The following is a 15908-nucleotide window of genomic DNA, read 5'->3' on the forward strand; positions in this document are numbered from 1 at the left end:
GGGGGGGGGTTCTGGTTTTGGTTGGAGAAGCTGGGAGTCGGTGTTTTAGGTTGGCGTCATTGGAAGTCTGATGCTAACCACGTCTTCTCATTTCTTGTCTCCTCACAGATCTGGAAGTTGCTCGGCACGTTGGGATTCCCGGACCTCTGAAGAGGAGCACAAAGGACCGAGGGGAGGGGGTGGGGGGGGGGGAGGAAGAATAAAGCCAGGGGAGGGGGGGAACGAGAGGACAAAAGCAAGAGGAGGAGGGACGATTCTCTAAAGTAGGAGAGTAGGTGAAGGAGGAGAGGGAGGGAAGGAAGGAGATTTGAAAGGAGGGATTTGCTCGACCTGGAGGGGGTGCATGCTCCCTCAGAGGACCCCCCCTCCCATTTGGACATCCTCATTTTTAGTTTTTTACTGTGCACCAGAGGCAGGCCGACAAAAGGAGAAGAATGACCATCAAACGGAGTTGGGGAGACGTCGGGAGGACCAGAGGCCTCCCCAGGACGGGGGCCCTGCTCCTGGCTTTGCTCCTCGCCGTGGCCGGGTGGCGTCCTGCCGAAGAGGAGATGGACGTGCTGGGCGGGATGGGGTTAATAGACGCAGGTGGAGAAGGTGACGGAGTGGACAGGAGACACCAGCTGGAGGCCTCCATGCACTCCTCGCTCCTTCAGGACCTCCAGGAGGCGACGGAGGACCTCCGTCCGGTGGGGGCCGTGACATCAGAGGGAGGTGGGACTCAGCAGGCCACGCCCTGCGCCTTCCCGGACTCGTCCGCCGTGGTGGGTCGGATCTTTCAGATGAAGGTGCCAAACGAGGGGGAGGAGCTTTACCTGGGGGACGTCGTCCAGGTGAGTCCCGGCCACGCCTCTGCATTTCTGTTTTTAATGTGAACGTCCGTGGGTTCTGTTCGACCCAGAAGGGTCTAGCAACAGAACCGTAAATGGACTTGATGGGGCGGGTTCAGGTGTGAGATAACGGGCGTGTCTTCATCCTAAACGCTGCCCATTAAACTTCCTGGGATGGAAAGTCGGGCCCTTTAAACTACCTGCCCCTGGCTGGGGGGGGCAGGTAGATCTGAAGCCCTTTAAACTCCCCATTAATTTTTCATAATATATCACCTCTTTCCTCTGCCCCCCCCCCCCCCCCCCCCGCCCCCAACTTGGTTATACCCTGTGTCACAATGTAAGCCAGGGGCGGGGCCTCCCATTAGAACCAATAGGAGTTGACGACGGGGGAGGAGCAAAGAAGGGAAAAAAATCGGCAGGCTGGAAGGAGTGATGAAGAGGGGGGAGCAAGGAGGAATAAATGCTGGATTCCAGCAGCGGGATGTTTGGACAGTTTCCTGTGAGCACAAGGTCATTGATTCGATCTGGACGGTGCGATCCATCCACCGTCGCGTCACGCCGTCCTGGACTCAATACAACTTCACAACACTCTTTATTTACTTCCCCTCCGTTTCTAATTTCACCCTCCATCCATCCTTACAAATTTTCACCGCTGCCGTCCCCCATCTCTTTGGAAGACAACCCCCCCCCCCCCCCCCCCCTCCCCATTCCAGGTATTGTGAAGATCCGCCCGCAAGGTTGTGGAGCGAAAGGCCAAATCAATTTGTGTGCTCGCCGCCGGACTCGCACTAAAGGCCCTTTCTTGTGAAAAGCCGCCGGCGCCTGAGCGCTCCGTGACAGCCCGCCTGCCCGTTCACCTTTCGCCGAGCCGTTTGGGCTCCGTCTGTGAATTCAGAACCGATTATCCATTCCTGGCGCGTAGAACCGGGAAGTCTCGGCCGGGTGGGCAGAACGTCAAACCTCAGGGGAGGAGGCGGAGCCGCTGGCGGCTGCAGGGAAGTGGAAGCAGGAAGTCCAGTTCCACAAATACCTGTTCTTTTATTTGACATTTTTTTAATTTTCATTTATTGTTGAGATGTTTAAGAACCGAGTCCGTTCATCTGGTTCCCAGACTGGAAGCTGAAAGTCCAAAAACATCTTCCTGATATTCCCTCACTGTTCATCAATAACTCAAAGCTCCATTCAATCGAGTGGCAGGAAATAAAAGGGGACTCGGCGTGACGTTCCAGACGACGGTCCCGGAAGGGATCCAAACCGTCGCCGGAAGTCACTTATTGATTATGTTTAACTGCTTAAAATCTTTTGCGCTTTAAATCTTAAATCTTTTGGTGGGAAAACTCACTCTTCCCTCTCCATTATCGGCGCCTCCTTTCCAGTGAACGTCCGGTTGTTGTCTCTCTGTTTAACCCCGCTTCCATCCCCTTCCTCGCTCGTCCTCCTCTAATAATCAAGGTAGCCTTCATCGTTCCTCCTGCCTCTCTGCCCCATCGCTGTTCTCTGGCAGGGCAGCAGTGGAAACCGGGTATTAGAGCGCCGGAGGGAGGAGGCGGCCCAGAACAAATGAGTCCATGTTGCTATGGAAGTAAACGTAGACCGGCGAGGCTTCCGGAATCAAACGTTCCCAATCATACCTCCTCCTGGATTCATTCATAATGTGGCGTTTCTGGCTTGGAGCCCCGTGAGTCACATGGATTTGTCCGTGTCAGCGTCGTGTTTCAGGGTGTAATTTCCTTCTGACCTTTAGTGACGGGTAAACGGCCGCCGTTTGGCTCGCCAAACCTCCGACATGAGAGTAGGAAAGACGGGGGAAGGAAAAGGAGCAAAAAGGAGGAGCCGGTTTGTCGGTTTATAAAAAGCAAATGTCGGCATGTGTTGTGTCCTGTTGTCAAGAATAGTCCTCCTCTTGTAGCCTAGCAACCACAGGGTGAGGGAGCATCGGTGTCCTCTTGTTTGTTGGCCGAAGTGAAAGTGGAGTTGGGATGCTGGAGGGGGCGGGGGGGGCTTAGCGAGCCGGGCCATATTTGGTTTTAGCTGCAAGTTAAATTTAGACGCTGGACGGTGTGATTTGTGATTGGTCGATGACGGGAATCCGATGCAGGGCGATGTGTGCAGCTTGTTAACGGGATAAATATCAAAGACCCAGAGGATGATCATCGTGAGGGCTCGGATGAGGAGCAGCGGTTCTTGAAGGGTTGCAGTGATGTCGACGACTCTTTAATATTCCTGAAAACAATTATAAGTCAAGTCCAAGAGAAAGTCCATCAAAACGTTTCCGTCCCGAAAGTCTCCCATTCCTGACTGAAGCCTCTAATGGTCCATTTATGCTAGAGACCCTCTACATGCAGGTCCAGACTCCGGCTTCAGCTTTCCTTAGGATTCGTAGCCCAGAGCCTCCAGGTCTGGAATATTCCTGCTTGGTTTCCTTCCATCTCCGAGCTGCTAAAGCAAAATGCTGTGAATATGAGCTGTTAGATTCCCCCGAAGAGTTAAAAATATAGTAGAACACGTTCTGCTCCTGAGGGGAGGGTGTGTGTGTGCGTGTGTGTGTGTGTGATGATAGTGAGTAATTCTGGTACGGCTGCAGCATTAGTCAGAGTTGAAGTCGAGAGTCTGCGGAAAACCAGCCACAAGCTGAGCGATCTCACACACACACACACACACACACACACACACACTTGTAGGTGTTTATAATGTGATTGTTTAAGTGCCGTTTTCACCACACCACTCTATCCTCTTTCTCTCTTTCACACACATCTGTCTCCTCAGGACTTTGTCTGCACTCCTTTATTCCTCCTCCTCTTCCTCCTCCCTGTGTCCGGCGTAGCACAGTAGCAAGTTCACAAATCCGTCGACCGCTGCACGGACGCCGAGCTGCACGGTCGACTCCTCCTTGTCATGAGATAACACATCTTCCTCCTCCCTCCCTCCATCCCTCTCCCACTCAGCTGGAATCAAACACTAGCGAGCTTCTGTTGGCTCCGGAGCTGATCTGTGTCGTAAACTGCAAGGGAAAGAGAGAGAGAGTGGTGGAGAGACATAGAAAGAGCTTTATGAGGTTTGCTGCAGGCTTTGGCTGTGTGTGTGTGTGTGTGTGTGTGTGTGTGCATGCTTTAACACACATTTTTACAGCTAACAGCCTTCTCCATCATTATACGTCAATGACTAAATAATAGGGGTGTATTTGTGGTTGTGGTGTGTGTGTGTGTGTGTGTGCGTGTGTGTGTGTGTGCGTGTGTGTGCGTGTGTGTGTGTGCGCTCTTCTCTCATACTGCAGCCGCCACCGCTTTAATGACATCTGAATCCTCCATCCCATAATGTCTCCCTAATGCAGGCCGTCTCCGTGTATGTCTGACATCTCTCCAGTCAGGCAGCAAGGCCTATTAATAGGAAGGATGTATTTCCCTGGAACATATTCCATTTGTGGGAATGTGCGTTTCCATCATTCCGACCCCCCCCCCCCCACACACACACACACACACCTGGAAGTCCGCTGCAGAGTTTTGTGCGCCGTGGGTTTAATGGTGGAGGAGCTGTTAAAGGAGAATAAGGGGAAGGGAACGCCGTTGTGTCGATCCTGTCCATCTCGGACGACGTTCCTCTTCTCCTCAACACGGATTTAAATCCAGGGGCATCCGGGGAAAAGCCACACCCTCAGTGCTGTTGGAGAGGGGTGGGCCCATTGCCACGCCCACCCAGGAAACAGGAAGTGGACATCTTTGTTTACATGTGGTGCATTTATCTGCTTGAATCTTTATGGCGGCGGGAGTTTTTCTTCCATGGAAGTTTTATTTTTTCCATGTTTGATCGTTCCTGCTGGATAACCCTGTACCTCCTACATCCATCCATCCCTCCTTCCCGCTCATACTTTCCACTGGAAACCTTCGGCCATGCCAGCGCTCCCTCGTTCTCCTGTGTTCTTCCTCTTCCTGCATGTTGTCGTTTCCTCGCCTCCTTCTCCTCCTCCTCCTCGCTCGTCCTACAGCTGGGTTGCTCCCCGTCTCTCCCCGCTTGTCATTGCATTTCAAATTATCTCTCACTTCCTCCATCATTCTCTTCTCACCTTCCCTCCCTCCTTGTCCATCATCCCGTCTTTGCTCCCTCCTCTCCTCCTCTTTCCTTCACCACACAGTCTCATTTCACCCAAAGTCATCAAATCCCAGCAGCATGCCCAGACTGCACCTCCTCCTCCTCCTACACCTCCTCCTCGCCGCCTCCTCCAAAGTATTGGAATTATCTGTGGAGCTGTCACATGCAAACAATGGACTCCTTTCTGCTTTCGCTGCAACAATGAGCTGCTTTCTTTCCTCCACGCCTCCTTCCAATATCTCCTCTCTATCGTTCCTCCTCGCTCGACCTCCTGTTTTTCTTCCTCTCCATCGCTCTTCTGCCTCTTTGTCAGTATCCCACTCTTTCTGTCATTCGCTGGGACCCTGTGTCACTCCTCAAGCGTCCCCCCCTCTTGGGTCCCAGCAGGCGTCTCCTGGGAGGAGGAGGTGTAGGAGTTTGGGGAGGTGCGTCTTTAAATGCAGTATAAGCAGGTGAGGCGTAAAGAGGAGAGACGACTGAAACGGAGGGAGTAATAAATAAAGGAGTGCTCAGATCCAGAATTACATTTCCTGCTTAAATTACAGGAACGGATTATTCCTGAGACCGGAAAAGAAATCTAATTCAGAGACTAATCCGCCGAAGTCTGGATAAAATCTTATATTCAAACATTACATCATCATCACCATCATCATCATCAACTGTGTGCGCTTTCTAGAATGACAAGCAAAGTGTGCCGTAGCTCGTCTACCGTAGAGGCCGCTAGCAGATGTAGTTAGAGACCGCTAGCAAATTTAGCTACAGACCGTCAGTAGTTTCTGTGTGACAATCCGACCAACCAACGCAGGTATAATAAGTTAATATATGATCTATTGTGTATTAAAACATAGCGGCTGAAGCTAGCAGATATATTTAGCAGCATTAAATAACAAAACATGAAAACACAATATTCTCAGAGTCTCGGTTGTTCCACGCCAAGACTAATCCAGACGTCCTCCGTGCAGTAGAACTCAGTCCTTATACATGGTGGAACATCCTCGCCGTTAACCACCGTGAACACCGGACCGGACAGCAAATGGCGCCGAGGCAGCATCTCCTCTCGGCGTCTCTGGACCTGCAGTGAAATGAGGACGATGCAGCGATGCGCGATAACGTCGCCCAGAGTTTCACGCCTTTCGCTCATTGAGACTTCAAAAATGAGTTTGTTTTGAAGCGGCGCCCGTCAGTGGAGCTTCCGGCGCCGATAGTCACGGCGGCTTTACGGCGACTCGGTGTGTCAGTAGCAAAATAAGGGAAACACGATCAAACAAGAAGCAACTTTGATGATATTATCACTCATTTTAATTAAGAGGCTTTTAAGTCAGCAGTTTGAGCGGCAGAAGAGGATGTGGTCCGTAGCCGGGGGCAACAGCGTGGCGTCTGTGATTCATTCCTCAAATAGGCTGTGATCTGGCAGCAGCTCAGGTTTCTAATGTCATCGACGCTAACATTATGGCACGCGGCGCTTTAAAGTCATTGTTTACCTCCTCAAAAGCCACATGGCTCAGAATGGGGCGGGGGCGGGGTCTTCTTGGAGGTTAATGGGTCATGACTTCCTGTTGAAAGGTGTGGACCGGTTTGAAAGGTTAACTTGCTGCTCACTAAATACCCCGAGCTTCCCAGTGAAATTTCTTCTTCTGGTCCTCTTCTCCAAAGAAACACTCCGTGTGTGTGTGTGTGTGTGTGTGTTTGTGTGTTTGTGTGTGCGTGTGTGCGTGTTTAGGGCCAGGCATCCAGCTCTCTTGTTTTTGCTTTGATGTATTTTTCATGCTCTTTCCAGGAGAGGAAGCTCTGAGCTCTCTTTCGAGTTCGTGTCGGCATTTTGAAGGCGTTATTGTTTTTTTGTTTTGGAACGCTGCTGGATTTTGAACAGCAGGGATATACCAACCGCCACACCGGGAAGCCGTCCGGAGGAGCTCGTCCTCCGGCCAGGCATGAGCCAGATATTCTGTTGATGCACGGTTGGCGGTCCAGGAGCGGTCCAGGGACCGGCGTCGGTCCGATGGAGGAGCGTTAAAAGTGTTTTGACCACTTTGCTGTCAGCAGCTCGTTCCCCTCCTAACTGGATCTACACCGTCCACATGGTGATCTGGATCAGCACCAAAAGGTTCCTGATGTTAGTAACCGGCTCTCCTATTTAACTTGGTGTAACCGCCGGCGATGCTGAAATCACCCACGATCTTCACACCGATAGAAACCCTCCTCCTTGGGGGCGGGGCTTCGGTCAGACCTGCAGGATTGTTTTGTGCGATTGTAGATAAAAAGTTTCGTCCGACTCGCACATCCTTTTTTGGACGGCGTTCAACCTTCCAGATTAGTTTGTGCTCGGCTTCTTCACGGATTTTCCTCCTCCTGCCAATTTGCAGTAAATCGAGAAATGAGCATCCTTCTGCTATCGGGACACGATTTATGAATCTGTGGTCATGATGATTACCGCCTGGACACTCACTCGTCCTTCACCGTCTCGTTGTGAGTCCATGTGCACTGACGTTTTGAGGTCGTGGCGACAAATGAAATCAAACATGGCTGGAAGGCGGGGGGGGTTTCAACACACGTGTGTGTCCTCTCCTCAAACATACGCCACCAACATTGAGAATAGCATCGATGTTGTGGAACAGAATTGTCGGTTGTCACATTTAACCCACAATTATTTAAGAGGTTTGAAGGGAAAATATGATTCGTGTTTCTTTCGGCAAACAATGCTGACATTCTCGAACAGCAATTAGCTTTCATCTGCCGACGACAAGGACTTCAGATTGATGATGTCATCACAGCAGAAAGAGCAACTTATTTCCACTATTTTCCTGTGTTGTTTCCCCGGCTCAGGAAACAGGAAGTATTTGCAGGCATAGAGAGGCTCTTTTGGGGGGGGGAGGCTTTTAAGGAATTGTCCATGAGGGGCTAGTTCTGAAACGCTCGGCCCCCAGTAGGGCGTGTGTCCACATCTGATTTTATCGGTGTGACCACACATGTCCCTGGGGGGGGGGGGGAACGGACGGACGGACATGAGCATACACCGTTGCACGTGTGTGCACGTGTGAGTGTTTTCCCCCGGCGCTGCCCGGGATAATAATGTATCCTGGGAGCGCAGCCTCGACATCATTTATCAAGCAGGATTTATTAGCAGCAGAATTAACTTGTATGCGCCGGGGAGTGCCGGATGCATTTGTTCTTGTTTTGGGATTTATGTTTGCGGTTGCAACGCCAGTCCCCCGTGGTCCATTCCTCCCCGCCAGCTTCCCGCCGCCGGGACGTCTCCAGTCGTATAATTGGCCAAGTTATTTTAATTTTAGTCACATTTCAATCGCAATGTGGAGCACTGCTTTCCGCTGTGCCTGGGTTTGTGTGTGAGACCCGCATGCACCAGGTGTAAGACTATTTTAATGATCTGTCAGTAAAATCCTCCTGAGATCTGCATTGCCTTCTGGTCCATTACCTTAAAACATCCTCGTCTACGACATCGAGCTGCTGCCTTTGAGGCCTTTCCTCAAACCGTTCAGATCAAACATCAAATTTCAAATCGTTTGTGATCTTTCTTGAATACTTAACATATCTGTTGATTCTCGTTTGTGCTTTCAGATCACAGAGATGGGTAAAGACTCCCTGCCTGCCTGGCTACACTGGGACGCCAGCAGCAAAGTCCTGCAGGGTCTACCTTTGGAGGAAGACAAAGGTGTCCACTACATCGCCGTGTCCATCGTCAACCACACAAAGCCCTCCTCTTCTTCAGAGGTGTTTTCCATCGAGGTACACCCTGAAGATTATCTGGACCCAGAGTCGGCCCAGCCGGCATCCAATCAAGCATCTACTGAGGACGGTGCTCAGCCCTTCATGTGCGGCAACGAGGAACCGGTCACAGTGCTGACGGTGATCCTGGATGCTGATCTGACCAAGATGAGCTCAGAACAGAGGGTGGAGCTCTTGGATAACATGAGGAGCTTCTCCAGGGTGGGGCTCCATCACATGAGGGAACTTCCTGTGGTCAACAACCGGCTGTTTGACATGTCCGCCTTCATGGCTGGGCCAGGCAATGCCAAAAAGGTGAGCAAGTGTGCGAGAGCGGGCAAATGAAGAATGAGATGAATGAGAATCAGCTAGCGATTATGATGTTCAGACTGTGAGATCGATACTTACACTGACGTCTCCCCAGGTTGTGGAGAATGGAGTTCTGTTGTCCTGGAAGCTGGGCTGTTCGCTGGAGCAGAGCACGGTTCCGAATATCAAGAGTGTCCAGGGTCCTGCAAAGGAAGGCACGATGTCAGCCAGGCTGGGCTACCCTGTGGTGGGATGGCACATCGCTAACAAGAAACCTCATGTTCCCAGGCGAGTGAGACGTCAGCTGAACAACACGCCGACGCCCGTTCTGGCGGTTCTTCCTCCTCCGACGGCAGCAGAACCTCCTGTGAGGATTATTCCTACGCTGTCCTCTCCCTCTATCGCGGCACCGACGGAAAGCTCTGCTCCTCCGATAAGAGGCCCCGTTCCTCTACCCGGAAAGCCGACAATAAAAATACGTGACCCCATTGCCCACACACCGACCCTGGCACCCCCTCAGCCAACAAGGGTATTGGAGACCACCAGCACCATTCCTATCCAGCCAACCATGACCAGGCCTACTTACGTGGAGGCCACTGTCACGCCGCCCACGCCTACAAGAAGGCCTACTAGGAAGCCCAAGAGACCAAAAACCACACCGGTGCCAAGAGAGACAAAAACCTCCACGGCCAAGCCATCCAGGCGCACCACACCATCTCCTGCGGTCGTCCCAGATCCGTACAATGAGAAGCCTGTCTTGCGTAATCCCATTGACCAGGTCAACGCGTTGGTGGGAACATATTTTGAGGTCAAGGTTCCTTCTGATACGTTCTTCGATAAAGAGGATGGCACAACAGACAAGTTGCGTCTAACCTTGAGGCACAATCTCAACGAAGTGGTTGGGGAGGGCTCCTGGATTCAATTCAACACCACCAGCCAACTTCTCTACGGCCTTCCTGATGTCCAACATGAGGGGAAACATGAATACTTCATGCAGGCAGCCGACAAAGGTGGTCTGAATGCCATTGATGCTTTTGAGGTTCGCGTGAATCGCTGGCCCGTCAATGACAAGACCCCCGTGATCTTCACGGCCCGATTCCACGGTGAGCCACGTTCAGTCACAAATGACATCCATAAAAAGATTCTTCTTGTCAAGAAACTGGCTCTGGCACTGGGGGATCGCAACAGCAGCACAGTCAGCGTACGGGACATCAGCAAAGGGTCCATAGTGGTGGAGTGGACCAACAGCAGCCTTCCACGCCATCCATGCCCAAAAGAACAGCTCACAGCCATGAGCAGCATGCTCGCAAATCCTGATGGAGAACCCTCGCTGAACTTCAATAACACTTTGGAGCCCGAGTTCAAGCCCATGAAGATCATGGTCAAGGGCAGGGCCAGCTGTAGAACATACTCCTTCGTCCCACCGGGGATGATTGACATACCGGAACCGCCAGCCGTCACTCCGGCACTGGGAACGGGCCGGCAGAGCACCGACGACGTCTACCTCCACACGGTCATTCCCGCCGTGGTGGTGGCAGCCATTCTGTTGATAGCGGGTATCATTGCCATGATCTGCTACAGGAAGAAGCGGAAGGGCAAGATGACCATCGAGGACCAGGCCACCTTCATCAAAAAAGGTGTGCCGATTATCTTTGCGGATGAACTGGATGACTCGAAGCCGCCTCCTTCCTCCAGCATGCCCTTGATTCTACAGGAGGAGAAGCCCCCTCTTCCACCCCCTGAGTACCCCAACATGGCTACGCCAGAGACCACTCCCCTCAACCAGGAGCTTCTAGGGGAGTACACGGCTCTGCGAGACGAGGACCCCAACGCCCCTCCCTACCAGCCACCACCTCCCTTCACTACTCCCATGGAGGGCAAGGGTTCCCGTCCAAAGAACATGACTCCCTACAGATCTCCACCTCCCTACGTGCCACCCTAAGACTTGTTTAACCCTCCCCTGATGGGGGGGAGGGAACGGATGCCTGAGGAACTGTGGCGGTTTCCATTCTGGTGTTTGTCTGTCTGGACTTTTACAGGGAGAGATGGTGCTAAAGTACAAAACAGCTACCGGGGACATTGGAAGGGGAGTGACGGGTTGGGTGGGGCTTTACCGTAGACAGGTGGGATGACTGGTTGAAACAGCTGGGAAGGACTACTGTTTTTTGTGGTAGCCCAGCTACTGCAGTTGCCTAAGACAAACAAATTCTCGTCCCATTTGGCTTTCGGATCAAGCAGTTGGTCGGAAGCAGCGATTGGGAGATGGGCTCTTACTTTCCAGCATTTGTTTTCTCCTGTTTGTTTTAAAAAAATACAAGCTTTCATTCAGTTTGTTTGCTTTTCTCACCATCCCATGATTATTTTTCGTTTTCTTTCTGGACTGAAGCATTTGCCTAATGTTTGTCTTGCTTTTAAATGACACCAGAAGACGTGACCTGTCCTCAGACCACTGCAGAAAGCCACTTTTTTAAACGCGGAGTGAGATTTCTTTTGACAAATGTTATCAACACAGGAGAACGGAGGCCGAGTTGTGTGTGTGTGAAAGAGTGTTTATTCAGATTCAATACAGTTTGCCTTTTAACACTAGTTTTAACACTGTTTCTATCCTTATTCGCAATGTCTAGTAAAGATGAGAATTACAAGGTAGCCTAAAAAAAAGATTTAGAGAAGAGTAATAACTAATTAGTGTCATCGATTTGAAAACACCTGGAAGATTATCTGATAGATTGTATTCTATTTTTCTGGTGGTGAAGAAAACAACTGCCTCGGGAAAAATATCCTGCAAGAGTTCCTTTGTCCTGTTGTGAGAAATCGTTTCGGGTTGGACCGGTTTCATCAGGCGCTAGATGCCGGTTGGACCGTTGGACCCTAACCCTAACCAGAAATATAGATTGATTCAGGTCCAGTCGGGAGGAAGCATCTCTTTGTCTTAGCGGTGCATTATGGTAACTATGGTAACTGTACCGGGCCAAATAGGATCAAAGCCAGGTTTCGTGTCTGTCGCTTTGGGACGGAGCAGAGTGACACCCGGCTAACTAGCTGCACGCTAGGGACACCTGAGAAGAGCAGTTAAATTATGGGGGTTGAATTGTACGCTGGATCAGACTGGGAGAAGAGAAACATGTCCAACCCTGAGTCCAGAGAGACAGTCGGTGAGGTTTAAACAGATGTCATGACCTTTGACCTCGGGCTAGCAGCGATGGCACTACAAGCAGACTCTGGGCCGGGTCACAAACAGGAAAAGGGCCTCTTGAGGTTATTTGGTCCGGGGATAATTATTTTTTTATGACGAGGCAGTTCTGCTCTCCGGTCGTTGCCATGGAGACGGGACTGGACGTATATTCACATTTCACGAATGTGGCCGACTTCCCGATTGACAAAGATGAACCTTGACTTTCTGGTCATGAGCTCAAAATGCCAGATTATTTTTACAAAACGTTTTGATATATCCTCAAATTGTTTGATTATTGAAATAAATCCTGATTATTGACTCTTCTGTGATTTGTAAAATCTTATCTTAGAAGTTCCATCGAAGATTCATTTATGTACAACCTTTGATTTTGTTGTTTCGTCACGGGTCGCATATTTTACGTGTTTTACTTTAACGTGTGTCTCCCGCTATGCAGAGATGGAATGACCGATGTTTGATGTAATCACACTTTATTTTGTTGACCTTTTCTTCGCTAATGAGTTCCATCCGAAAGTGACCCTTTGCAATAATCAAGCAAGGCGCGGCCCGCTTGGCGCCGCTCGCTGCAGGCTGACGCGACTGACTGTCATGAAACTGTCAGATTTTGACGGATACGGTCGGATTTTGCCGGATGCCACGGCCTTTTCTTTGCTTTTCAAGTGTGCATTGTCATAATAAAACCGACTGGTACGACAAAACGCTCCCCTCGCCTTCATGCATCCGATGGTCCTTGCTGGTTCTATTCCCGTCTCTGTGTCTGAGGGATGTTTTTGGACGAGGTTTTTGATCTCACTTTTTATTTTGCTATTTCCACTTATCCGTGAATTTGTAATCGATCCATCGCCGGACGCTGCCGGGAGCTCCGATGTGAAGTCTCCCAAAGTGAAAGTCGGCTTCTGGATCAGCTGCTGTGCGGTCGGTTCTACGTACCGTAGACGTTAACGGTTGTTCGGCCCGGTGGATCCGAACTCGCTCCACTGAGTGTTTCCGACTTGATCCGTGATTGCCTTTTCCTCATGGACCGGTCCGCCGTCACTTCTGTCTGACGATGATTGATGTGCTGAGTTTGCATTTTTTTGGGCCTAATCAATCGGCGTCCAAACATCCGACACGCTCAATCCGTCAGCGAGGTTCCTATAGGTCTCGTGTGGATCCTGCCGGAACAGTTTCCTGTCAGAACTTGGTGCTGAGGAAACGCGGCAGCTGTTTGTGTCACTTTTACAATTGCATGATTTATTTAGGACGCTTGTGATTAAGAAGCCAAGGTTGGAACTTCATAAAAGCTTCTCGGAATAGCAGGAGAACGGTAGAACGGGAGCCCCAGCGCGGAGCCGGCTGTCAGGCATTGTGCCGATGACTTTCCCCGGATACCCGCTTCCCTGCTCCTATTCTTAGATGCATGATGAATGTTGGCCCGAAACCCGACAGGGAAAGATTTCAAAGTTGCATTTAAGGAAGCATCTCAATTAAAATTGTAGGTGCTGACACGCCGCAGGGCTTGATCTGGACTCTGGTTCTGTTTTTGTGAATATTTGTTGACCCATTTCAGCAGAACTCAACTGTTTTTCTTCCCGTGCGATTCGAGATCACGAGAGGAGCATCTTCCGTTCACTCCACGCTTCCATCCGGCCCTGGACACACGGGGGTGTTGGTGTTCCGCCGGCCTGGTTGCAGCTCGGAGCGGCGCCGGTCGGATCACATCAACCCGAGGAAGAATCTGGTGAAGATGTTTTGTCAGGGATGAAGATGCTTCAAAGGACAACGGAGGTCGTGTTGAAAGTAGCATGAGTCTGAATTAATTCAGACATTTCTAGCCGTTTCATTGGTCGGTGTGACGTCATCGGATTCTGTCTCCTCGGGAACGTCGCAGTATTCTGAACGCCTGAAGAAGATGGAGGCGTGTTCTACTAACGTGTCGTTCACGATGCAAAGGTCGCGACCCAGCCATCCCGTTCTCCGATGGATCCAAACCACCTTCTGGAAAAGTCCTCAGAACCTTCCTGTCCTCCCGACCGTTCCACAATACTGGAATCTTGTCCACACAACAACTAAACAAACTCAGCGGAAACCCTGATTTTACATTCATCGTTTTTTGAGCTGAAATCTGTAGTCCCGTTTAAACACTAAAAATGTCAGTTTAGATCATCAGAGTAATTGACTTCTGCTGTGACTCCGCCCCCTTCAGATTCTACCAATATTATGAATAATCATTTTTCCTTGAGCGGTATTTTTCTTGTCTTTTTTATTCTACATGTTTGGTCTAACCTTCATCGGGACGCCAGTTTGAAGTTTGACTTTAAGTCATTTCCTGCTTTGTTTTGTCCTTTCGCTCCTCCTGTACGTTTTGCGTGTCATTTCCTGTCTGTGTTCCTGTCATTGTGATTGATTGGTTGATTGATTGATTGATTTCCCCTGTGGCTCTCTGTCAGTTTGCCCTCACTTCCTAAATCTCAGTGTCTGTTTTTTCCTCGCGTACTTTGACGTCTGGATTTATATTTCTTCACCGGACGAGTTTCATTCGGAGTATTCCTTGTTGGATTTCCTGGACTTTCAGCAGACTCTGGAACGCTGCGTGAGGTGAGTGGATTTGACTGAATCGTATGGACTATTCTCTGACGGATGCTCACCCGTCATCTTTGTATGTTTGTTAGATACAAGGAAAATCAGTTTGGCAGGGAACCTTTATTAACACCGAGCAAATACGTAAACGATGACCTTGAGTTGACCTTCTAATGGAGGATTCTTTCATTTCAGCTGATTGAACCTTTTTATTTTTCTGTGACTGAACAACCGAGAAGCCACAGGTGTGCACCTTTTTCCAGGTGTGTGGTGGAGTGTCTGTGAAGGCTGAGTTCTCTGGGCCTGATCGGAACCCTGGAGTTCTGCCCGTGTGGCGCCGACCACAAACTGTGCTTTGAAGTCAACGATCAGGCTTTCAAATTAAAAATGAACAATTTGTCCCCGGGGACAGTCGTTCAGAAAGCAATCCAGCCGCCCGGCTGTTATCCGCACAGTCCCGAGGACTTCCAACACGCGCCGCCATGAAATACTCCTTCATTACGCCAAACACAGCCGGCGCCGTTTACTCTGCTCACTAGAGTAAACATGTAATTGTGCGGTGGCGTTTTTCCGACACACTCGAACTCACCACAGATGGAATGTGCTGCAGAGGAGCGGTGTCGGAATAACGTGCTCAAAACGATCCGGAATCAAATCTGTCAAATCAGGGGGAATATCACAGCTTCAGCATTCCGTAGCCGAAGACAGCCGTTTGTCTTTTTCAACCTTTTTTCTTCGTTCATTGTTTTATGAGCCTATGATCAATAGGCTAGCCAATGTGATCATGGTGATTGATCCGTCTTATTTGCCTCTTTAAAGTTTTATTTTGAGGATGAACTACGTGATGATGGATATGTCCGTCTCCTGACCCACATCCGTCCATCTCGCCGTGACGTGCAGAGAGACGCCACACTTCTTAACGGTTCTGCTTCATCTTGTCAGAGTGTTCTTGACGTGGCGTCCTCCAGCTGAGGGTGGACATAGAGTTACCCCCGTCCGCCCTCGTCTCCTCCTGCTGCAACCCACCGGCTCCAGTGCGTTTATAAACCGCAGAATGGCTTCTTTTTCTGTCTGAAATGCTGCAGCTGTCCACGTTTCTCCCTGCCTGTCCTACCTAGACCCATCTTTTGGCCTGTCACAGTCCTGACCTTGTACAGAAACAGAGTTAGAGAGGATGGACAAGCCATTGGGGGGGGGGGGGGAATCAGTTC

At 50.4% G+C, this 15908-nt stretch overlaps 1 protein-coding gene across 1 annotated transcript; it reads left to right on the plus strand.

Annotated features, from left to right (window-relative positions):
- The first annotated feature begins 200 nt into the window (after positions 1–200).
- On the plus strand, positions 201–12836 carry dag1 (dystroglycan 1). The gene is made up of 3 exons (XM_068742508.1): positions 201–833; positions 8493–8954; positions 9064–12836. The coding sequence occupies exons 1-3, from the start codon at positions 435–437 to the stop codon at positions 10888–10890; spliced, it is 2688 nt and encodes an 895-aa protein (XP_068598609.1). The 5' UTR covers positions 201–434; the 3' UTR covers positions 10891–12836.
- Positions 12837–15908: the final 3072 nt, after the last annotated feature.

The sequence above is a fragment of the Brachionichthys hirsutus genome, chromosome 8, assembly GCF_040956055.1.
Source record: "Brachionichthys hirsutus isolate HB-005 chromosome 8, CSIRO-AGI_Bhir_v1, whole genome shotgun sequence".
NCBI classification, from domain to species: Eukaryota; Metazoa; Chordata; class Actinopteri; order Lophiiformes; family Brachionichthyidae; genus Brachionichthys; species Brachionichthys hirsutus.